This window comes from Falco naumanni, chromosome 2, assembly GCF_017639655.2.
Source record: "Falco naumanni isolate bFalNau1 chromosome 2, bFalNau1.pat, whole genome shotgun sequence".
Taxonomy (NCBI): Eukaryota; Metazoa; Chordata; class Aves; order Falconiformes; family Falconidae; genus Falco; species Falco naumanni.
Genome location: NC_054055.1, coordinates 93,488,670 through 93,513,867, shown reverse-complemented (window position 1 = coordinate 93,513,867; position 25,198 = coordinate 93,488,670). Strand labels below are relative to the sequence as shown.

Here is a 25,198-nt window from a genome sequence, read left to right as displayed (position 1 = left end):
AAAATTACTTGTTTACGTGTACCTTTCATTCTTCCAGATTCAGAAATATGGAAAACATTTGCAATTGTTGCAATTTTTCTGTGATTGTTTGCATAGGAAGATACAAATAAACAGTGAATTTATATATTTCTCACGGTTAATTTGTCATCTTTTTCTCCCAAATAATGCTATCATTTTTCAGAATTAAAATCATCCTGGTTTTGTATGTACCTCAAGATTGCCTGAATCTGCAGGCATACAGTTCTTTAAAGCTGTATTTTTTACTCAGTAGTAAATGCCGCCTTTATGCTAGTGAAGTACATAAGGTGCAGGGGTTCAGAATTGTGACACCAATCCCAAACACGGTTTTGAAACCGTAGTAAGTTTATGCAGTGTATCTGCCATACATGTTGAGAAGAGACTTCTTCTCCCTCCCCCGAAATTGTAAGATTTTGTACTCACCAGAAACTCTCCAGAGAATTAGGAACTTTACATTTTTAAATTGTATAACACACAGTGCTGTATTTAATTTTCTTGTTACTAGTTAGAGCGGGCAAGTTGTTTTAATTCAGAACTAGCATTGTAGCATAGAGTATTTGAAAAATCATTTCACCTTGATGTAGCATTTTCTAGAAAAACTCAGAGCCTTTCAGATACACAGTGTTACGAAATACAGACTGGTTTGTTTTCAGAAGAAAAAGTACTTGTGGGTAAAAGTGTTGAGCTTCTGCTTGAACACTTGTTTTCTGGAGGCTGAAAGTGCTGTGTACGTGTGTTACAGAACCATTTTATTAGACAGTGTGGTAAGGAGTTGAAGGGCAGAACTCCCATTGATACTTAGCAGTGAGCCCACAGCTGTGGTGAGAAGCAGGTCGCTGATGGAGGTACTCTTTTGGTTACTTGGTGGGTGGGTCATACAGGAGAGCAGATATAAAACTGGCATTTCTTCCCTGCCTCTATGCAAGCCCCAGCAACTTGTAAAACAAAAAAGAAAAAGCAGTATCTTAGCTCCGCTCTTCCTCCCTCCCCTTAGCCTACCCCCAAATCCAGTGAAGAAATGCAGTCTAAATTTATTTTGAATATTCATGCTTGTGGAATAAAGCACTCCTGCTTTTTGACTGAAGACCTAGTTTCATTAGCAAAATAAAACTCAGCCACAGTCAAAAGATTTCAAATGGAGAAATGCAGCAATAATGTGTTTTCTGTTTTATTTAAATATTTTTCTGTTCTATATAAACTAGCTTTCCATAACCTGCCAATAATAAGAACATCTGAAACTTAACTTCCCACTGTAAAATAAACTTGAGACATCCCAAGTTGATGGCACGTTCTGTTGCAGCACTTTTGCCAGGCAGCAGGCAGGTAGGTCGGGCAGTATTTGTTAGGTGGGACTGGAGTGAAGGGGAGTCTTGGGAATAAGACTTTCCTTGTTATCTTGCTTCTCATGCTTAACAAAGTGGTTGTTGTAAGTCTACTAAGCCAACAGATTCCTGTGCAAAAGCACTGAGGGAATTAAAAGCTTAAGTGGTTTCTGCGCTCTTAGGAGTTTAAATAGTTTAGGCAAGGAAAATAGGGGAAAGAGTATATATTTGTGAAGTACTAATGCTTTTGCTTGTTCTCAGTTAGGCTCCAAACTAACAAAGCAGTTAAAGAAACTCAGGGGTTTTCAGCCCATGAGCTTTCCTAGTGAATTTGTATGGGACTGTTAATGTGAATCTGAGAGAGAGAAATCTTTTGGATTGTACAGCTCTTAAAGAAGAAAAGAATTTCTAGCTCGGTTATACAGAGTATGTGCTTACTAGAACATACACTTACTGAAAGTTCTCTGTGGATTTGCTCTTCTTAAAACTGCTGCACTTTGTCCCCCTTTTGTGAATGTGTTGCAGGGTTTAATTGCACAATAAACTCTTCGCTCTGCAGGACTCCTGTTTCATTTAGTGCAGAAATTGTGCAAAGCGTAAGGCACAGGGTTAGGGGGAGGAAGAGAGGCAGCTGCCTTTAAGACAGGAGTTGGCATGCAACACAAGCTCCATTTTTGGTACCCAGCTTTCATTTACGTTAAGCAGTAATTTGCCTAAAGACTTCTGCCTAAATATAAAACTTCCTAATGTTAAAGAACAAGAAAGAAAATGAAGCAACTGAAAAGGAAAATGATTGCTAAGTAGATCATTCACTGCATTGGTGCACAGGCTTCATTTTCAATATTGAAGCAAAGTAATGCTAAAAATGGACAGATATTTAGAAAAGCTGCACACAACAAAGTTTTGCAAATCCTGTTTAATTTGAGTATGTAGTAATGTGTACAGATGTATTTTTGTTTTTCTAGATTAACTCCAGAAGGTCCTGCGAAAGAGTCATAAAAGCATTGCAGCTAATATTTTTAAATGCCTTGCTTGCTGTGTGTTTTGTCCTAATAATGAAGGTATATTAAAGCAAGCATGTTATTAGTTGTGCATTAAGACCAAGGAATTGAGAAACTGAATAATTTAATGTTTCCAGTACGTCGTGAGCTCCCCTTGCCCACGTCACTGTGCCAACAACTGGAGAAGGTGTTTCAGCAACAGCCATGGGTGGAACTGGTACATGGCCACTCTTTCCCGGTGCATATCTGCTGAGCAACTTTTCCTTGAATGATGGACCAATGCAAAATAGTTGCTTAATATATTCATTATTAGAGCAGATTGTAAATACTTAGTTTGCAGCAGAACACGCTTTGTGAAGAGAAGCACAGAGGTGTCTTCCTAACGCAAATGCAGATTTATCGCCCTGTTTTCAGTTATTATCCTAACGCGGGTGTGATGCTTGGTTTGTGAATTGTGCCGTTTGATTGCAGGAGGATTTCTTGCAGGCTTAAAGATAAGCGCTAGCTTATGTACCTTGTGTGAAGTAAGACCTGGATTATAAATAGCTATGCTCGTATCCTTATAAAATTGGCCTGTGGAAATGAAAGGCAGGGATAGAAGCCTTCATTCGTATAGTGCAAAAATGGCAAAATGTTGCTTGTGAATGTGTAGGAGGAGGGAGTGCAGACATAGGAATTATTTTTTGAAACAGTGGTAGTGTTTTGTGTAGAAAAGGGTGCAAAATCTTAAAATCATTGTGTGAGATTTCCACTGCTAGAAGAAAATCGCTAAGGTTTTATTGGACATTTCCTTCTTGCTTTGCAGATAGTGGTGTATGTCTCCGGCAGTGGTCATTAGTGCCTTTGGAGATCTGAAATCAGCATGCAATTGCAAGCACAGATCACTCTCTGTTTTACCCATCTCTTCAGAGTCAAATAAATCAGCAGTCTTTTCGCTGCCCAATGCGTTAAGTTCTCCCTTACTTATTTGCTCTTTTGAGCCATAAATGTTTGTTGAAAGTTGTGCCAAGAGTTTAGAAATTAAATGGGGATTTGCATACCTATTGCAAATCTGAGCCATTGGGTTGCTCCCCTCAGCTGTGCGAGCCTGTGCAGTTCCCTGGTGTGGTGCAGCAGGTACCCGGTGTGGGGAAAGGGCTGTTACAAGGATACTTTCGGTATTTGATTGAAGTCTTAGAAGTCCAAAGCAATTTTTGACAGTCTCTTGCAAGCATACATTATGCTGTTGTTCTCTTTATCTGAGGATGGGAGAGAAAGGTTGAACAGAAATCACTGTGGCAGTGATGCGTGATGGATCATGCAGCATCTGTGATAGCTGGGAAATAGGGTGCGCCATTAGTGGCTTTTGTCTTTCCAGAGTGAGCCAGCCTCAGCTGTTCCACACAAATTGCCTCCGACCTGGTGGTTAGAAAATGCTTTTACAGAATTTCACTCCAGACTTACCTCTCTGTCAGTGGATCATGTTCATTTCAGTTGAGTGCAGCGCTCCTAATAACATGTCAATTAATTTTAAATTGCACAAATCTTCACTCTGCTACCAAGACTTGGAAAACAAGCTTCATCAATTGCTCCCTCTGGGACTTCGGAAAAGATAATTTAAAGCATTCTGTATGACTTTTGGTCTCCTTTTATAATGTCCAGAATTTGATTTTTAGGAGTGGTTTTGGGTTAAAAAAAATTAGCAAAACTACTCTGTTTTGCTGAATAGTTTGCTGAACCTTTAAACCCATGTTACTAAAAGTTAGTCCTGGATACTAATCTCTGTGTAGTGCTATGGAAGATTTTTGCAAGAGAGCTGTGATTCTTAAGTGGTGCATTATTTGCATATCATGGTATTTGGGTCTTACGGTTGTTTTAAGCATTAATTAAAGATTGGAGAGGAAAGGCTAATGGAAGCAAGCGTAAAGGTGTTGCTGAAGCGCTCATCTGTATTGCACTGGCCAGAGTTAAAAAATCTGGTGGTAAAAGGTGGATGGTATAAATCATATGTTAGACATCAATGTATAAGAAAAGCTTTATTCTTATTTTTCTTTACTGGAACCAAGACCCATTGAAAACAAATAGATCCAGAGGAATTAACTTGAGTTTTGTCTTGTAGAAAAATTATTCTGGGAACAGTCTTGTATGGGAGAGGCCATCCTGCTTTGATCCATGTGCCAGGCTTTCTGCAGTGAAATCCAGAAACCTGCAGCTAATAACTTTGCTGCTCTATTTTTCCAGCCAGCTCTGCTACAGATCAGTCACAGGTTGGGTTTGGGTCGCTGTATTTTGGTGAGGTCTGGGAATGTTTCCCAGGTGCGTGCCCTGGGAATGCCCTGTGTGTGGAAGCACTGGGAGGTGCTCCAGGAGCCTGTCCGTCCCCCTGCCCTGGCGTGGAGCTGCCCACCTTCCCTGGGAACCAGCCAGGGCAGCGCCAACTGGGTTTTTAGCAGGGTGGCCGGGGATCCCGTGGGTAGCCGGAGCTACTGGCAGTCATGCAACCTGCGCACACAGCTCAGCGTGGCAGCAGAAAAGTCACGTTTCAGCCCAGCGTAGGGTCAGCAGCTCTGCTTGTTTTTGAAGATTCCTTCAGCGGTGAGTGGAAGACGTCCGTTACCTTGCCTGCGCTTGGAAGGGAAAAGCTGAGCCAAGCTCAGAGCAAAGCTTGAGCGATGTTTGCTTTAGCCCTGTGTCTCCAAGTGAGGGGCTTTCCCGACTGCGCTGAAAAGCCTCATGAGGGGACGAGGGGACGTGTGCCTGTGGAGGGGGGAGGTCTGCACGGGCAGGTGCTTTCAGGTGCTGCCCTGCCACTTGTCCCCTGCGCGGCCGGGGGCGTTGCGGCAGGGCTGCAGTGCTGGCGGCGCGGGAAGGAGAAGCGGGTGTCTCTTGAGTTTTGGACGTGAATTTTTCTAAGGGTCTGTGGGAGGATATGTTAAGGGATGGCTCAACGTGATTGCCGTCAGCGGTGCTACTGCTGCCCATGGCCAGAAGAGCTTGGCCAACATGAGGTAAAATACTGGTGAAGGCTGAGAGGAGAGTTTTGGTCACTGCCTGTCCCAGCGGCTGGAGTGACCGTGTCTGAGCCATCGCTGCCTGTGGCTTTTTGGTTTCCCAGACCTCATTATTTGGTGTAAAAGCCTGTGTACTACATTCAAACAGCAGAAATTAATGTTTACGTAGAAACTTCAAAGCCAGAAGAGTCTGAACTTCCTCATAGGCCTTGTACTATCGTGGTGTGAGCTGTCACTGAAACGTAAAAATATAAACGTTAGATGTTTTTCTATAATTTTCTAGTCAGCTTTATGTATTGTCTGTTTGATCTCGTCATCTACAATCAATTTCATCCCACAGATGTACTGAGTTAAATCGTGGCCCGTGGGGCTCAGCATCCGAGTGTCGTGTCCCCGTGCAGAGGGAAGGCGAGCGAGGTGCCATGTTTGATTGTGATCCGAGATGAAGAATTTATTTATGTCTAATTGGGCTGATGTGTGTGACTGGTGCACCAGGACTGCGATGGTGGCTGGAGGAGTTGCGTCCCATCAACAAGTAGAAGTGCACTTGATGAGGAGAAAATACTGTTTGCTTTCCAAAATAAGTAAATAAATGTTTTTGCCTGGATGCATAAAGATAACAGTAATTGTCGTGAGGTTTGCTGTTGGTTGCTCTTGGTATGCTTTCAGCTGTGAAAATGCCTGCAAATGGAACAGATTGTAAAGTTATCCTGGCATAGCATCTGAGAGTGAAACTCCTGAAGTATTTCCGTGTAGTTGCAAAGAAATGTGGAAACAATAAGGCAGCTGTTGGTAGAGGCAGCAGAAGCATACTGGGGTACCGTCTGCAGGCAGTCCTGTAGACCTCTCGATGGTGGTGGCAAATTAAAATAGCTTTGTTTTCTGGGATTCACCCCTAGCAATGTTTGGGCAGAATTAAGTTTTTTAAACATGAAAAAAGAAAGATTTGACTGAAAAGGTCCATATTTTGCATAGCTTTGGCTGTGGAAGTATCGGAAGAGACTTCTGACAGCAGTTAATTTTTATACATTTGTAAGGGAGATTAGACATCTTTCTGCCCATTTTCCTCTTTGTAGTTTGACTTTAGCATTTATGTAGCAGTTGTTTCTGTTGTTTTTCCTTATGTGCTAAAAGAGTCTCTTTGAGAAGATGCTTTGATTGTCTATTCATAGAACGTTGTGGTGTCCACAGGAGATGTTACCTCCTTACTGTGAAGCATAAAGCCTGTGGCTTTCAGCTGTTTCAAGTTACTTTTTTGCACCTTAGGTGAGATAGGCAAGCTGCTTTATGAGTGATGGGAAGGTGTTTTCACCAACTATGTTACTTCTACCAAAGATTTTTTGTGACCGTATTTTAACATGAGAAGAAAACAGACTTGTACTGCTGAGCTTCATAAGCTAGCTTATTTATTGAAGTCTCAACAAAGAATTCTTCAAATTCAACAAATTCTTCAAATTCAACAAAGCTTCTTCAGATAATAAGGTAAATCCTGTCTAACAACATGGTGTATAAAAATGAAGTGGAATTTTGTGTAATACTCAAACTGGATTTTGACTTCAACAAACAAAATCACTTCAACCCAAGTCAGTGGGGATTTTTTTTTTTCCAAAACAAGCATTGGTTTCTCAATGTGTAGCATGCTGCCGAGAGACTGAAATTTGACAAAAGGTGAGGTAAGGATTCTTAGTATGAGTAACAAACTGTAAGATTCAGTCACGTGTTTTTAAGCAGGCTTGAGGAGTCATGCATTATAAATGGCTTCATGCTCCATTATAAAATTTCAGTGTTTTCATTTATTAGGTTGTTTTTTTCTTTAAACTCAGGGTATGTGTTTTAGTCTGTATCTGGACTGCAGCAATGGAGAGACTGTTCATCCTTTTATAAAAAAGGCTTGGACAGATTGCAGAAACCTTTTCTACAAAGGTTTGATTATTACGTCTGAGCTTCTAGTTACATTTAATTTCAGTTTTGTGTGTGTGTATATATATATATACACACACAGTGTTTTGAATAGGTTTAAAAAAATAAGCATATTGAAATACATTGGAGTTCATAGTAAGTGTAGTAATGTACTCTCAAGATGAAAATATGCTAAAGGATGTGCTGCTTGTAAAGTATTCCTTGAAATAATTAACAGCTTTGTTGCTGAAGTGGTCTAAAATGCTAAAAAAACCAAGGATATGTACGCTACCTTTCTCTAAAATCTGTCCTTGATAAAAATAGTGTTGTCCTTTCGTGTTCTTGTAATCATCCTGTATTTTCATTCTCACAGGGTGCTGGTGCAGCTTTTGTGCAAAACGCAGCATTTCCACTTGAACTAAAGAGGAACTCTCCATTCACTCCCAGTAGTAGTAGTAAGGTTTAGGTACTGTTTTCAGTTCAGCCTCTAGAAGATGAAAGTTTTAGGAACAGATGTGTAGTTCGCCTGGCCCAGTGCCAGCCCTGGCCAAATTCCAGTGTGGATAGTTATATCCTGCCTCCATCAAGCGCCTCCTGCAGTGTCAATTGCTATGTGGGTAAGGGGGTTCAGGATAAAGTTTCCACTGAATGGGCAAGAGTTGGAGGGTCTGGGTTCTCTTCTGTCACATCCTGGACCTTCTCTGTGTTATGTCCCTAGATATCTTCTTGGAAGAGGTGAGGTGAACAGAAATCCTTGGAATAACTAATGCCTTTAAAGAACTGTATTTGCAACGTATAAAATGCATAGTATTAACCATCTGTGGGATGGGCTTTATGAAACTCATGTCTCATGTCCAGGAGAATGAAATGCTCTTGGCAGGGACTTGCATCAGCAAAATTCAGATAAGCCCTGTGGAAGCTCTGTGCAATCTACTTGTTTGGATGGAGTGGTGTGACAGCTCTCTACTTGCCATTTTACTTGGGACGTTATACTTACTCCCTTGTTTCTACAGTAAGATTTGAAAAGCAGATTAAACATCCATAATGCAGTTCTGTGTACTCTGCAGGTTTCCATGGGATTTCAGGTCTTAATAGTGATTTTGGCAAGGCTGTGTGTGCAGCATTTCAGAGAGTGACCTGCTGAATATCTGTGTTTCCATATCCAGATGCTGAGAAACTGATTCCCCACAAAGAATGTGAAGCAGTTTGGTGAATAAGTGGACTCATACTTCTAGAAAAATCTGTACTGCTTGTTGGTCTCCTTACGCAGTGTTCTTAAATCTGGAGTCTTTTCAGGCTTTTTATTTTTGCGTTCCAAGTGTTAACTTGGAGCTTTACTAAAATTTCATGCATAATCTTATACAAATTTATTGGCACAAGCTTTATTTATTGACCTGGATAATTTTTTTATGAGAGTTTGATACAAGTTTAGGTGGATGAACACTGTTCTCAGAGAATTCATTTTCCAAATAGTGAGAAGAAAAAGGCAAGAAGGTTTTGAAAATAAGTTGCTTCATCTTTTTCACCCCTGCAAGTTTTTTATGCATTTCTAAAGGCATGTGTTTACTGAAAATGATGCTAGGTTTTTCTTTCAAAGGGAAGATGGAATGAAGTATCAGCAAATGTATATAACAACCTGTGACCTAATTCTGTAGTCAGTGCTGCTGTGAATGGAGCAATTGGCATGGAGGCTGTCAAATATTTCTCAGGAATGGTGGTTCTTAAACCTCCCAAAAAGACTGACATTAGATGAAAGTGTCCACCTTTTCCGTGCCACATGCAGATAAAAGATTCATCAGCCTTTGTATATTAAAGCAAAAGGTTTAGCATAGGAGATGAGATTTCTTTCAGGTATACTTCAGTGCTTATAAATATTGGCATGCATCAGCAGCCTTTATTCCCTGGCAGAGTGCTTCTACCCAACACTCCTTAATAATTGAAATATTTTGATTAACAATGCTGACTCACATGTCCTGGTAGCTGTGCAATTCAGATCGATATTTTTTGTAACTTGCGGTATGCTGGCATTGCCAGTCTTCCTACTTGAAGAGAAGTGCTGCGTGATTCGCATGCTTGCGTTTCCGTAGGCATCTGCAGCTGGCTGTTGTACAGAAGAGAGGGCTCAGCCGAGCCTTGCACTGCTCCTGCCCTGCTTGTGCACAAGGCTCTTCGCTGATTGAAAACGATTGTGTTGGTGTGTTGTTTCTTTTAAGCTCTGCTCAGGAACTGACGTTTTCTAGTATATTAAAGACTTCTGCCGTTAAGCTTCAATGTGAGACTTAGAGTTGTTCGAAAATTGGTTTAGTGTTTATTTCATGTGATTCTATCCGTGGCCATGTGTGCATGTGCGTGGAAGCACGCACTGAATCACAAGCCTTGTAGTTCTTGGTGTTGGGATAAAATCTTCTGCTTGGAGCTGCTGGCATAGCGTTTACTTCTCTGTGTGGTGAATGCTTTCCCCCTAGATGCACAGAGGTGTGATGACATGTGGAGCACCGGCGCACTCGTGAGTGGTTCTGGGTCGTGCCAGGAGGCAGTTTGATGACATCCTGATGATGCTATTGACAGGTTTTTGCCTAACAGATGCGGTTGCTCTCTGCTGCTTTTACTGCTTTGTCAACTGAGGTTGCTAAGCTTTGGCAGTTTATTAGAAGCTTGTCTTGCAAGTTAAGATTATGGTGTTCTTTATTATGAAGCAATGATCATACGGCGCTTACACTGTGAGAATATTTTGTAGTTAGGTCTTTAAAAATATACTATGTATATTTCTGTTCCATAAACTAAGCTGTTCTGAATTCCTTTTGGTTTATAGATGTCAGTACCCTGCTTGCTCAAAATAGCTAGATTTTAGTAAGCATCTCAAGTGATGTTTAAAAAAGTAAAAAGTGGATAAAACACCTGTTTTTAAAAGACAGGATGACAGGATAAAATGAAGTTACACGAATACCACTGATATGAAGGAGCTGAGATAAGGAACCTAAGCCGTAGGAGAGCCTCTTCCTCTGTACAGCTGGGCACGTAACATTCCTCTTCCTGTTGCCTTCCCAGGCAGTAATCCTCCTGGATCCAGGGTGTGTTACTACTTTGCTTTAAATAATGAAGAAATAGCCCCAGGCTCCAGGTAGTGTTACAGATATCTGAACAATGATCTGTTCACAAAGAAATACCTGTTTAAGAATGCAGCAAAACTTGTCTGTAACAAACAGATCAAAGGCTCTGTAAACACAAATTTAAAAAAAAAAAAAAAGGTGAAGTGGGTCAGATACCTGACACAATTTTGCGATAAGCTGTTGATAAGCCGCTGCTGCAAATATTTGTCTTTGAAACTGTTACAAAAGGGTGGTTGATCCAAAAGGGAGCCTGGGGTTGCTCTGTGGTTGAGGACCAAGCTGTGGGATCACGGCTGGCTGTCCTCCAGAGAGCATTGGCCAAGGTGTGCATCGGCTCACGGCAGGAGCTTTTCCAATTGTTCCTTAAAACACAGAGGCAGTTGATGAACTGGAAAATCTTTCTACCTACCTCATTGTAGCTTGAGGAAGGACAAGTAGAAAAACTGTGCTTTCTGGGGCTGGGCTGAGATGGAAAGTGGAGTGAGAAAGTTTGCTTTAACATGGGAGTCAGTGATGCTCGTTTTCTTTTGCTTTCTGAATGAGTTGAATATGCATTCAGCTTATACGTGTTCCTTGCAGAGTCTCACAACCCACGCAGAGGTTTGCGCACCTTTGGGCTGGGTTTGCCCACAGATGCCAAGCAGTGACCATCTATGTGGCAGGTAGGAATAGGAGGGCAGAACAGACAAAAACTGTGTGCCAGCTGGATATAGGGGATGCTGTAGCAGCATTGATGGCTGAATGAAAAAGCAAAACTCCCAGCTTTACCTTTGCCTTACAGCTGTTAACCTTTCCCTTTAGGCTGCAGGATGGTCATTTCAGCCTGTCTGTAGGATTATGGAGTAGATGGTGTCTGATTTTATCTCTTTTCCTACTTATGGAAAACAAACTTCAGCTCTAGGCTCATGTTCAGTTCCTGAAGTTTAGCTTTTGCAATCTGCATTAGACCTGCCCAGGGTGTTTGCGAGGTCAGTGCTCTTGGATGCTGCAGTGGAAACTTGTTTGGAGAGAACTGGGGAGAGCTGGAACAATGTCAGATTGTGCTGGGAGAAGCTGCTTCATGTGGGATGACTTCAAGGAGCAATTACAAAAGTAACACTCACTGTCAGCTGATAGAGCAGAGCAGTGAGTGGATAATAAATACAAAAATCTGTTTTGTGTTCCAGCATCTCAAGATGTAAAGATTTTCCATTAGAAGTTTGCATGGAGAATGGTGACTTAAAACAGCCAGTCTTCCAAACAGCTCGTAGCTACATTTTAGATTTTAATGTTGATGAGTTGGAAATTATTTTGCTGTTTTTTTGTTGGGTTTTCCACACCCTTCACCTCCCAAAATGTTGCATATTTTTACAACCATAGAAAAACTTCTGGCATGTCAGAAGGGTGTGTAGGCATCTAGATCTTGCACTTTCTCCCCTTCTTCTGGCTGCTTGATAGGGAAGGTGGTGCAATTTGTGTACAGAATGTGTGTTTCAAGGCTACCTGCTGCAGTCCCATTGAACTGGGAGATGCTGTTGCAGGACTGACTGAGAACAAACACGAGATTAGACACTACAGCTTTACATCCTGCTCTGAGAAATTTTGTTTTCACATGTTGTACAAAATCAACATTTTTCCTTAATTGGCAAATGACCTGTGAAATTGTTTCATATAAGCAGTTACATCTTGCAGTAAATGTAAACTCAGTTTTAGTTCGCTCAGCATCATACTCTTGCCTCATAAACCGTTGAATAGATTAGTTTTTGACTAATTCCGTTTGTCATCCTGAGGTTAGATTTGGCAAGCAGCACCTGTAACCTGCCACCATGAAAAATTATTTCCAACATGTTCTTCATTAAACCTCTCTTCAATATTTGGCTGTTACTGGAGGATTACAGTTTTCTGCTGAAGAATTTTTAAAAAGAATGCAATGAAAATTGATTACCAATAGTTTTGTATTAAAATCCCTTGAAATGTCAAGGTATGCAAGTTGTTTTGATTTACATGTGTGTCTGTTTAGCAGTGCATGAGTAGAAATTACCTGTTCTTGCCTTGCTGGCTTGCTGAAAAGAATGCAACCCAAACTGACAACAGGAAAGGACAGGAAGAACTTGGTTTTAAATATCAGATTAATGAAAGCAGAATTGATGTTTCCCCTGTATTTCAGGGAATATTTTCACATATCTTAGTTCCAAAGTGCTCTCTGCTTTATTAGAGCCTAGTTTCAGCTTGAATGTGATACGATATTTTTTTCATATACAATGCCTTTAATTCAGATGAATCTTGGAGACTCTTACATCACACAGACTAGCTCGATTTCAGTATTGCGTATCACTAAATGTAATCTGCCCATCAAGAGGCTATATGCACTGACCCTGAAAAAGGTGAAACAGGGTAACAAAAAAATAATGCAGTATTCAGTTTAAGCTGCTGTGGAAATTTGAGCAGACAGCATGTTCTGAGGAATTAATTTTGGATAAAAGCTAATCTGCCACCTACCTCTGTGGTTGCTGGAGAGAGGGGCTGCACCTGTTAGCAGCTCTAATCAGGGTCCTGATGTAGATAGTATGAAATGCTGTCTGGAAGGAACCCAGTATCTGCTCCTTTAACTGTACAAGGAACCTGGTAAGCCTAAATGCCTGTACCTGCAATTAATCTATATGAATACCCACAATTAATTGTGTAAAAAAAAATTTGGCTGCTTTGTCAGCTTGCATCTTTTGCTCTGAACCATTAACAAAGAGATCAGGATTTAGTTGCACAAATAACAGAGAGAAGCTTGTGCCTACAAAATATATTTCTGTTGTTACCGTCAAAGAGCAAAATTACAAAGAGAGTTTCAGGTTGGTTGGCTGTTAGTATACTTTAGGAATAACACCATATTTTTGAGAGGTGGTGTATCCTTGCTAGAAATTTTTCATCTGCTAGATCAGAGTGAAATGTTCATGTTTTCCGTATGAGGAGCAAGCAGAACATTTACAACATTCAGTGACCTTAATATTTCAAAGTATAGAAAAGATATGGAAAATTAACTCTCAGTATCTTTTCAGGAAGATGATAGCATCTCAAATCCCTATGTGAAAGTCCCAGTTGCTCGGTGTTTCCTCCTTCCAGCAGCTGGTGAGAGGGAAACGCAGAGCATGGTGATGCTGTTGCTCTGTGCCAGCAAGCGCAGGGTGCTGGGGCAGGAGGGGAGCGCTCGTACACCCCGGGATTTTACACCCAGGGATTTTACGTGCTGTTTTTGCACCACAGCACCTGCCATCGCAGGCACTGGCTGTGGGTCATGCAGGGGGTTATTACCTGCACCCCACCCCCCCCATGGCAGGATCTGTGTGCCGGCAGATGTCTGGATTTTGCAAACTGCCTTATTTAGCACTGCCCTTTTTTAAAAAAAAAAACAAACCTCTCCCATAGCAAGCCGGGGCTGTGCACCCAGATTGAATTTCAGCTTGGTTGTGGCCCTTCTCCATCTTCTCCCCAGGTTGTTAATTTTGTGTGCCTGGGACGGGCAGTAAGCCCCCAGCTGATGGCTTCCTTGCCTACCTGCCACAGCAGCATTGTCCCCTCTGCTGTAGGGTCTGGTGTGTGCGGGTGGTTGTGCCCGTGGGGAGCCAGCTTGGCCACAGCCGTGGTGCATGGCTGCATGTGCTGCATGAAACCCCATCGCCTGTGCTCCGCGCTGCTGCATCGGGCAGAGCTGGGGCTGCTGGCGGGGCAGGAGCGTGCAGGAGTGGGAGGTGTGGGCAGCAGGACCGAGTGAATTAGGAGCATCCAGCGACAAGGGGAAGGAACCTGCTTTGGAGTTCAGAAGTGGTACCGATTCCCTCCCCAGCCTCCTGAAGCTGTGCTGGCACAGTGATGGGCTGCCGCGGCAGCACGCCCCTGCCACAGGCAGGCAGCCAGGCGCTGCTCCCACGGCACGGCGGGCACCCACCTGCCATGGCAGCTCCTGCCACAGCACCCTGGTAGACTGCTGTCGGGGCACCTGCTGGGGCAGTGGGACCCCCACGGTGGACGGTGTTGCCCCCTATGGCAGTGGGGAGACCCCTGCCACACCATGCATAGTGCCATCCACTGACTTGCATTTGGTGCCTTCTCATGTCCTGGATGGAGCGCGGCTCTCTTCCAAGGAGTTCCCCTACACCTGTTCCTCCCTCTCCAGCGTGCTCCCATTCCTAATCGTGCTTTGGCACCATCCATCTCAGGCACATACCAAGTGCTCTGTATTTCCACTGGAAAATGAAAGAAGTAAGACCAGTGATGGGGCAGGGGGGATAGAAAAAAAAAAAAAAAAAAAAAGGCAGAGTGACTTCAGAAAAAAAGGATGATGTAGATAGAAGATAGGAACTGACAAATGCTGCTGGCTAATTGAAGCTGTCCTCATACAGAGAATCATCTCCCTTTTCATCAAGCAGTAAGAGAAATGCAAGCTGCTTGACATGTCTTGTGGTCAAGAAATTAAGCCATGTATCTCTAGAATTTGCAGGAAGAGAAGGGAGCCAGAGCTCATTCGCTCAAAGCAGAAGCCATATCCAGAGAAGAAAAAGTTTGCTTGAAGATAATTGTCTTTGATTTGTAAGAATTACTGTTCCAAAACATTGGTCTCTTCAGTAACAGTTTCAGCTGACATTTTGACAATCTGTGTGTGTATGTGTGTATATATACATATAAAAATGTATTATAAAAAATAGAATATTCATTTGCGCTATTTGTTCATACATGACATCGAAACAGTTTCCATCATGCTGTTGTAGCGTGGGAGCGATCCACAGACATGGTTTTCCAGAGAGCAGCTCTTACCCATGAAGAACTGACACAGCTCTGGGGTCATCCTGGACACGGGTGGTGTACCTCGCCAGCCAGGAGATATTGCTCATCTAGGTGTATTTTTCAGGAAAACAGTCTGTGGCTTCCCTTTATGTCCAGAGTGAATAGGGTTTTGTTCTAACCTCAGTGCTCGGCTGAGGTTTGTTTGTGAACATCTGGGAACTCCAGGGATGGGAAAGTTGGCGCCTGTGCTTAAAACCTGCAGACAGCTGTTGTTTGTTTAGCTGTTGTCTGAGCATGGGAATGTGGAGCTGTTTGCTTCATAGAGGTGGCTGAATGAAGCAAACAGTGAAGTATGTATAGAAATCAAGCTTCGGTGCTAGGACAGTGTCAATTTTTCACAACAGTGTTTGGCTCAAGCGGTGTGATGGGGCATTTCTTGTTGTGTTTGTTACAGTAATTGTCTGAACTGTTGTTGTAGGGCTAATATTAAAGTACAGTTTTCTGTGAATACCATAGCTTCTGCAGTGGAAATGTTTTACTGGACAGTGACCTTAATAAGTTATCATTTCACCTGCTGTTAAAACCATATGTAGTATGAAAACCCTGAAGTTGTTTTAGGATAGCAGTGTTAACTAGCAATGCTTCTGAAAAGCTTAGCAGCTACCTACCTATCTCTGATATGCTAAGGGGAGTGTGATCAGACAGCAATGTCCAGAATTGAAACAAATATGCTTAATAGAAATTTAAATACAACAAAAAGCATTTTGCATTTCTAAAGAATTTTTCTTTGTCTATGTAGAGATGTTTGCATTCTCTGGAAGAGCGAAATGCATTTAACCAACAACCCGTCTCTTCTCTTAGATTACAGAAGTTTGTGGAGCCAAGCGTGTGGGTTATTTTGGTCCTGCTCAATTTTATATTGCTTTGAAGTTAATTGCAGCAGCACAGTCAGGGTTCCCAGTACGGATTGAAAGCATTAAGAATGGTAAGTAGCAAATTTTCCTTGCAGCACTATGCACTTGTTTCTCACTTTCTTTAGTGCTTGTCAGCTCTCTGTGCTGGTAAACTTTTTCTCCTAATGTGTCTGTGAAACGATTGTGTTTTGAGGAGCAGAGAAGGAGTAGAAGGTAATGTTACATTCTCTGAGTCTAAGTCACTAAGGTAGAAAATTGCAGTGAATTACACATATGGCAAAGCTGAGATGACATCCCCCTCTGGAAAGGCATTACCAAAGGAATGGCACAAATGACAGCTGATCAGTACTGGGGATGCATTTCTCTCTCACCTTCAGCTGCTAGTCTTGACAGCTGTCCGGAGTGGGGGGTGATAGCTGCTCTGGGTGGAGGCATGTTGCGGGGAACGTGGGCAGATCAGGGGTCCCTCTGTGCAGGGCAGCTTGCAACACTCGTCTGTTTAAGCAAATAATCCTGCTGAAGTAAATGCATGATGGTGACAAAACCCTAATGCTTCCTATCAGTAGGTGTGAAAATGTGTAGATGTAATTTAAAACAGCTTTGTTCTTCCCAGTGAATTGACAGTAAGATTAAATGTACCGTTTTAGATGGCAAAAAATGCTCCTTAAAGAGGCTTATCAAACTAAAGTGGTGAAGAGAGGAAGCAGGTCCCTTTTAGCTGTGAAACCTTGATAGTGAGTAAATGGAAGGGACTTGTTCTTGCCTTGGTGATGCATGCTTTGCCTCAGCAGGGCTTAGGCTTCAAAACACATGGCTTTTCACTTGGGCTTGAGGCTGACCAGGTTTGAACCCTTGGCCCCCATATCCCAGGTGGGCGTTGGAACCACGCGATGAGGCTGTGCTGTGGGCAAGAGTACTTGCCACCATCCTGCTGAAGGCAGCGATGCAACTGGCCACGAGATCAGGGAGGGGGCAGGAAAGGCAGGACGTACCCATAACCTCGCGATCAGGTCACTGGTCCCAGCACAGCTTCTGCTCTGCTGTCCCTGCTAAGGGCAATGGAATGTGAACACTCACCTATATTAGAGGGGGGGTGGGGGTGGTCCCAGGTCTGCCCCATCCCGAGGTGGGGAGCCATGCTGGCGAGCATGTGCAGACCTGTGTGAGCAGAGCTCCCAACCAAGTGGAGAGGATCAGGTGCAGCTGGCACGGTTTGGTTCAGTGCCTTGCTGGAAGGGGAATTTAAACCAGGGGTGAAGCAAGGCGGCCTGGATTTGTCTGTTTTCCTTACAGACAGCTGGTGCGCTGTCTCTTGCATTGTCGTCCTTTTTAAGGATGTTAATTTGGGGAGAAAAAAACCAACCCCCGCCCCCAAACAAAATCCAACAAACTAATTTAGAAACCTGAAATAAGTGAGATTTACTGTGTATGTTTTACAAGTCCAGCATCTGCAAAAAATCCATGAATCTGAATGATGAAGGGTACTTGCAGTCCTTGTATTTATATCATGCTTCTGAAACGCTTCCAGTGCTAATTACATTTTCTCTTGAAATGTATGAGTACCTTTAGAGTGAGGCGAGTAATATGTACCAAACTCCAGCTGATTTCTTTTTCTTCCTGGTAGTAGCTATAGGTGTAACTGATATACCAAGGCGATGTATGGCTTTGCTGGGTTTTCAGCTTTCTGTTAATTTTAATTAATTTCAGGGTGACTGCACAAAAATAAATGGTGTTTCTTCAAAATAATTGTGAATTGTCTTAGCGTGACGAAGTGTCGCTCTTCTGCTCTGCAGAGCAGACATGACATGGGACTTCTTGAGGCAGTTGTCTCACCAGGCCTTGTGTGGTGTCTGAACCCTCCCATTTGTAATTTGTTCCCTTTATGGTGGCAGCATCGAGGATGAAGTGATCCTGATTAATTCATCAGTTCCACAGTTTCTGTGGGAAGCTATTCTTTTCATTATGGACAACGTCTTGACAGGAAATGAGTTTGCCGCTTTCTTTAGCAACGTGCACAAGGCTTATTTCTTTGCGTGGGGAGATTGTGTATGAAGCTGGTGAATGCAGCTTTGTCTAACAGTCACATTTTTATTAAGACATAAAATAATCACAGGAGTCCCACAACTATAAACACTACAGAATACAAATAGTAGTCTTTTAAGTAAATAAACTTTTCATTGGTTTTACAAGACGATACTGCTTAAAGTACTTTTAATGTTCTGTAGCCTCAACTGCATTTTTCTCTCTTTTAATGAAGAATTGCCTCTGCCACGGTTTATGGCGCTGAAAAATGACAGTGAAGTACGTTACGGAACTCCAGCAGAACTCCATGGAGTTAAATTTCAGGTTCCACATGCAACTGTGGAAAAAAATTCCTACAAAAGAACAGATGAAGGGGACAAACAGGTAACAGGCTTGTCTCCTTCAGGCCAGTACGTTGTTATGCATCCTCCTTTTGGGTCCATTCCTGTAAATGATTACACTCACATGGGCTTACTCAGTTTTGCAGTACTAGACAGGAGATGAACTCCTGACATGCAGATACTCCCCACTGGGGCTGTGCTCTGATTTTGATGCATCCCAGTTGCATCCCTGAAGGGAATTTCTTTATATGAGCTTGTATAAATCTGTCAGCCCTGTAATATTTGGTACAAGTTCTTTCAGTGTTGTCCTCCTACACAGTCCAGCACTGTTTCTTGGAGAGGACTAGGAGAGAGGTGGCAAATAGAACAGGAAAGCGAGCGATTTCTCATGGCCGGAATGATCCTTAGTCACTACAGGAATATTCAGTTGGAGAAAAGGTGTTGAATCACAAGTCAGTATTTCTGGGTAGGGTAAGGCCACCAGTTTTTTGGTTTTTTCCCATTCTAATCTTCCGCAGGAGTAGTCCAGAAGAGATCTGCTTTTCTTCCGTCCTCAGTGAAACATTGTCCCAGCATCCGTTGTTTTGAGTTGATGATTTAGTAAATCTGTCTGAGAGATTTGCATCACCTGTGTTTAGGAGAGTTGGGAGCACCTACCCAGATACAACCAGCTTCACAGCTCAGCCTTCATTTGCATTATTTTCCCCAGGCCTGACACCTTCTCCTCTGGTACTGTATCAGTCATGCTGTAAGTGCCTGGTGGCAGGCTCTTTATCTTCCCCTGACGCATGCACACGTGTGTCGCACCACGGTGCTGTCATGAGTAACCACGTTCCCAGCCTGAGGTCAGCCAGCAGGAGTGAGCTGATGACAAGATACACAGGTGGAACTGCAGGATGGGGAAGGGCAGCATGTCTGCCTGTGTGTACTGACACTAAAGCGGAATGCTGCCCTCAAACCCCTGGCTCAGTCTCGGTTACCTGTGTTGTGCGGTATTTTCCTTTTCATTCAGTAAACTGTTTCGGGATCACATCCTCCTCTTAAACTATCTCTGTAAGTCAAGGCAAAGAGAAAGCTTTAGGTTACCCAGTAACACCTACAGATCCACAGAGCGCTTAAAATACTGATTCAGAGATTTATTTTAAAAGTTTTTTTTAATAGGAAAAATGCTCTCCCACAAAATGCACTCACACTAAATGTGTTAAGTAAATTCATAGATACCCACTCACATTAAGCCTTCCAAAGATGCCTGAAGAAGCATATGTAGAAGTAAAATATTTTGCACTGTTCATTGTAAAGCTTTGCAATGGCGTTGCCATGCTTTACCCCTAGAAGGCTCTGTGCCAAATTCTGTCTTTTGGTTTTTTTTACGGAGCCTTTTCCTGGAAATAAAGGGCCTGAGGGAACTGCAGTGTTTGCCGCCTCTTTACCTGTTGTGCTGTATGCGTTCGGATCACTGTGCAGGATTACTTGGTGGTTTTTTTGTCTCAGAGTTGCATTTTGTGTTTGTGTGTTTTTGAAATAGGAGCCCAAGTCTCCTCCAATGTCTCCTATCTGCTCACCTCCTGCTTCTCCATCTACTTACCAGAGAATACCCCCAAGTTATGGATATGGTAAATCAAGAAGTGGGCTGGAGCAGCAGCATGGAGGTAAGATAAAAATTGGGATATGCACATTGTATTAAATTCTTTTATTTTTCCTTTCTCAGAAGCATCCATATTTCAAATGCAATTGGCAATCAGCCTAATGATTTTAAAACTTAATTAGACCTGTGTTTTAGAAAATGACTCAATCAACTTATTTTGATTGTTCAGGCCTATCTTCCTGTTTGCTTTCTGGTAAATTAGTTAGATTTGTATGTCACTGCTCACAGATAAATGCAAATACCTAATCTCTGACAAGACTATGTGCAATATGTCCTAGTGGCAGGTGTTTGTGAGTGTTTTCAGAGTACGTGATGCTTTTGGTTTCATTAGAGGCGAAGAAAAGCCCGCTTCTGATTTCAGTAGCTGCTCTATTAATTTTCAGATCAGCAGTGAACCTTCCTTTGCAAGAAAGAATAATGATCTCTCTGGTTTTGTAACAGAGATGACAATGGGACATGAATATAAAAACAGTCCGACAATGTAACTTAAGTGAAACAGGCAAAAATAAGGCCCTGCATAGATGCTCTCACCTTGACATCTGTGCTATTAGAGTAGGTGGCAAAACATTCTAATTTTAGTAAGTGGGTAGCGGGGCAGAAACCTGTTTTATTAAGGCTTTACAAGCTCCTGTTAATAGTAAGGTGTCTGTGCTCTCCTAATTGCAACATCTGGTGACCAGGATGATGGCAATGGTAGGCGTTGGTATGTACCATCCCTCCATCATCCCTCCTGCTTTCAGCTAGTGTGTTTACAGTGAGTGAGGAGTGGACTGTGCTAGACCTTTAGCTGTTGTCCTTGTTTACAAATGAGTGAAAAAACAGAGCTATTATGACATTTTGAAACAGTACAGCCATAATAAGAATGTGTTCAACACTGTAAAGTGGTCTCTGTGTGAAAATTGTGCCAGTACTGAGTCACAGGCATTCATTTGCTGGTTAGGTAAACTGCTGTTTGTTCAGCGATGGGATTTTATTTTTTTTCCCACCCCACCTTTGGCATAACTGATCAAAATAGTGGTGGTTGACTTCTGAAAAAAGTAACACTGGCAAAGTTGTCTTCTGGTACAACATGTGTTCTGCTCCAGTGAGGAAGACGTGTGGCAGATAGCCTACACCCTGGAGAGCCAGGCAGGAGGCATCCATCAGGAGCAGCTGACCGTGTTACCTGTCGTGCACTCTGCTGTTTTCTGGGACTCAGTCCCAGATCTGTCAATGTTATGGGGCAGGTATTTTGGGTGTTGTTTTTGTTTTATGTGTTGGGTGGGGGTTTTTTTCCCCTCTGAATGTGGTTGCATACATAACTTCAGTGAAATTTCTCATGAAGTTAGCAGCTGTGCAAAGTGAGTAGAGGCAGAAGTGTCCGATCCAGCTGTTAACTTTTTCTAAAATGAATTATTCAACTGCTTGAATTTTTAAGGTGTTAAAATCCTAGAGGTGTAGAACACTATGGTTATTTTCTGGAAAGGGAATTTCTCCTATTTTCCAGGAAAGGATTTTCTCCTAATCTAATCCCACTGGTTATTCAGCTGAATGTGTTCTCAGCGGCTGAAGCGGGTAACGTTTTCTGGCCCATGCCGTACCAAGTGCCAGGCTAGGTGACCTACTGGTTCTCCCTGGCCTTTAGAATTAGGACCCTTCCAGTTTTCTGAAGAGGACTGGAAAGGGTAGGTCTGAAAGCCATTGTGTTAGTGTATGTGCAGGAGGTGCTGGTGCCACGGTGCTGGGCTGGGTGGGCTGTTCTGTGCTGCCAGGCCGACCCTGAAACTGGGCGTTGTGTCTTCAAGGGCAGTGCTTTGCACTGCAGCAGTGACTATGTACTGCTTTTCTTGATAGTTTTAGAAGATATTTGTTCCTAGCAAACACACAGCAGTGTGGCCTTGTACTTAAATCTCTCTAAGGGCGTTTGTGGTTTTTCCCCCTGAAATTGGAGGTTACTTGTACAGACATAAAAATAAATACTAATACAGGATTAGATCACTTAAGAAAGCAAGGGGGTTAGGAGTATAATTTTTAAGGTCTTCCTGAGCTCAAAATTTTTATGTTTCTTGGTCTCATTTTTTGTCAGAAGTCTTTTAAGTTCTGTCTTTGTAATGGTAAATTTGAAATAGGCTGGCAGCAGAAGTTCTCAGCTCTGTAAGGGTCTGCGAGTTGCCTTTTTGTTTGCATGTTTGACCTATTTTTAAAACATTGTTTCTAAAGGTGCTGTTATGTCACTGCTAGCTATGTTTGCTGGAGTGGAACATAAGTGACTGACTTTAGCAGAAAAAGAAGTAATTGTTACTTTTCTTTACTAACTTTACTCCAAATAATGCAAAGTGGTGAGTCATATATTTTGAAAACTGGGGAAGGGGGAAGAAGAGTATATGGAAAGTTAGTGTTTTACTATCGGGTAGATTGTCAAAGCATATTTTTTGCAGCTCAGTTGAATTATTTCTTCTTGTTTATAATGCATTCATGTGCTATATATGACTAAGTATATAAAATGTATAAACATATAAACAGGCTATATAAATATATATTTCAACATGATGAACAGTGATTTCTGTTACCTAGTAATATATAACTGACAGTTTCTATCTACTGATACGACTATCAGTAATGTCTGAAGAATGATGTAAGGTGAGAGACAAGTATGTGACTGAAATTTTGTTGCAGAACACAAAATGGACGTTGATACTGTGATACTAGGTTCGCAAGCTAGATTCTTGACCCTTGTGGTATTTAATGATTTCCTTTAGCCGAGTAGAAACTCTTTGATTATCCTTCCATTTATATGCTTTATTTTAAATGCCTGTAGCTCCTTATGAAGTCAGACACTCAACTCACCAGCAAGATGGACCATCATCAGGGAATTATGGAGCCAAACCTGCATTGACCTGTTCAACTCCTAATCGGGTAATGAATTGCATGTTTTTCTTCGCTAGTACTACTAAGAAAATAATAGACATTAAAAAAAAAAGGGTGGGTGGGGAAGGAAGAGGAATTCTCACTTCAAAAATAGGGTTCTCCGTGGTGTTTTTAGATTAGAGGCTGAAGCATGCATTTTTAGCGTATGTAAAAGAAAAAAAAAGCTGATGGGAAGGAAATATTAAAACAAATAATACAATTAATTAAATTTCTCAATCTAATAGCATAGATAGCAAAACTAGACTGATAATCTTCAGTTTGAAAGTAAAAAAAATAAAATAAGTATTCAGGTTACCCTAGTAAAAGTAAAACATTTTTATTTAAAATATATGAGGTTTCACAGGGATTCTTGCTTGATTTAGAATGCTGTCAATAACACATGCACAGAATTAGTGGCCTAATATTCTGTGTATTCTTTTTTTTCACCCCAATTGGTTAAATTGCATCTCGAACAGAATGAATGAATTTCTGGGCATTTGTTTGCTTTTGTGTGATGAGTCCTATGTTTTTCTGCTGGTTGCAAAAGCAGATCTTTCCTATGTTCCAGTATGCCTGCTGTGTATTTATTATGCAAACAAGTAGTTTGCCCTAAGGAAGGGCAAAGCTCTCCTAAGGGAGAGCTTTTGCTAAATAAGTAAGACTCGGAGACTCTACCTTTTCCTGAGTGCTTAGCAACCCACACACATAACAAAATGCCACCTGAGCCTCAGGAAAACATCTACAGGTAGTGTCACATAATTTGTGCTAACTTGAAATGAAATGGGTTGCATTTATGCAGCACTTTGAAATGAAGATTAATTTACAGCCTTGTGATGTTACCTGTTCTGGGGATCTTTTGATGTATTTCAGAACCACTGTTTTGCATTTGATTCTTAGGAAGTGTAAAGTTATGTCAGAGAAAGGGTTTCAGAGCTGGCTGGAGCCTGGTTTGCTGTTCATTCTTGCTCTCTCTCTTTAAGAGTGCTGTCATCCAGGCCTAAATCTTGATTACTAAGTCATTCCAGTTTGACAAAAACACTAATTGTGCTGACACCCCACCACCACCACCACCACCTGTGGAACGTACAGACCTCCCTTAAACAAGTCCGTCAGAAAGCAAAGACATACATTGATAAAATGTCCTTCTCTTCAAGAATATTCTTTTTCCCAAAGTAGGATTTTTACCTAAGCTGTAGGAAGTGACAGAAGGTTGAGAAGGTCTCCAGGGGTTTGTATGTCTCCCTGGCTTGGCATAGTGTGTGCTGAGTTACCTGGGTGAGCGGAGGGTCCAGAAGTGGTGTAACTCTGTAGTTAACAGCACCACTCCTAGACTAAGCATGTAGTTTCTTAGCAGTGCTGAATTTTCATGCACGGTGCTGCATAAATACAGCTGTTGGTCCTTTGTTGGTTCCATCCCTTTCAGGTGTGCAGTATGCAGTTCAGGGTTGTAATGCATGACAGGCAAAACGAACCCCCAGAATGAATCCAGAGGTGATAAAATACGACTTGGACTTTCCTTTTCGCAGTCAGCAGTAGTAAGATTTCCTTTTAGCTTTGCTCCTGTAAAACTTACTTTAATTGCCTGGGTGAAGGCACCTAGTACTAGCCTGAGCTTTAACAGATAACACGGTAATCAGTGTGGCCGTTACTGATTCTTGTATTTTTAAAGTATGTGTCTGCTAATAGAAGAGAGTGAATCTGGTTTCTTGAGCTTGTCAGTGCCTTTCTGGGCCCCCGCTGCGGCTGGTGCCACTGTCCCCCTCTTCAGTCTCTTTCAGCAGAGCGGGAGCAGCAGGACAGCGGCACCCGCTACTCGGATGACCCTTGGAGAATAACAGAGGAGCAACGAGACTACTACATCAACCAGTTCAGGTCCCTGCAGCCTGACCTGAACTCCTTTATTTCAGGTAATTTTTACCAAACACCATGCATCTTGGGTAGAGGGACCAGGCTGATGGTTCAGAAATGTTGAGTAGATAAACTAATTTTTTCTCTCTGGGGTGAATTTATGAGAAAGAGTTGATTGTGATTTCATTTTAAAGGCAGAAAACTCAAAGAGCAAACCAATACTATGTCCGTTACGCTTTTTTCTATGTTTTTTCTATATTTTCCTAAATATTCTGATTTTAGAAAAATAATTACATCTGAGGAAGAAGTGTTGGTGATTCAGTAAGAATTAAAATGGGTGCTGTGTATTTGACCAGCAGTATTTGTGGATCACACACCTGCAGTGTATATTGAGCTGAAAAAAACTTTAGGCGTTGTGTTCGCTTTCCCAGCAGAAATGTGGCAGCGTAC

At 42.1% G+C, this 25,198-nt stretch overlaps 1 protein-coding gene across 4 annotated transcripts in view; it reads left to right on the top strand.

Annotated features, from left to right (window-relative positions):
• REPS2 (RALBP1 associated Eps domain containing 2) overlaps nucleotides 1–25,198 on the top strand; it is a 103,610-nt gene that overhangs the window by 20,208 nt on the left and 58,204 nt on the right. For 3 of the 4 annotated variants that reach the window (XM_040582660.1, XM_040582661.1, XM_040582659.1), the window contains exons 2-6: nucleotides 15,954–16,077; nucleotides 18,264–18,412; nucleotides 19,895–20,018; nucleotides 22,812–22,909; nucleotides 24,669–24,807. In XM_040582660.1, the coding sequence (XP_040438594.1) occupies nucleotides 15,954–16,077; nucleotides 18,264–18,412; nucleotides 19,895–20,018; nucleotides 22,812–22,909; nucleotides 24,669–24,807 (634 nt within the window). The remainder of the gene's footprint in view (nucleotides 1–15,953; nucleotides 16,078–18,263; nucleotides 18,413–19,894; nucleotides 20,019–22,811; nucleotides 22,910–24,668; nucleotides 24,808–25,198) is intronic. The other variant, XM_040582662.1, reaches the window with a different exon arrangement.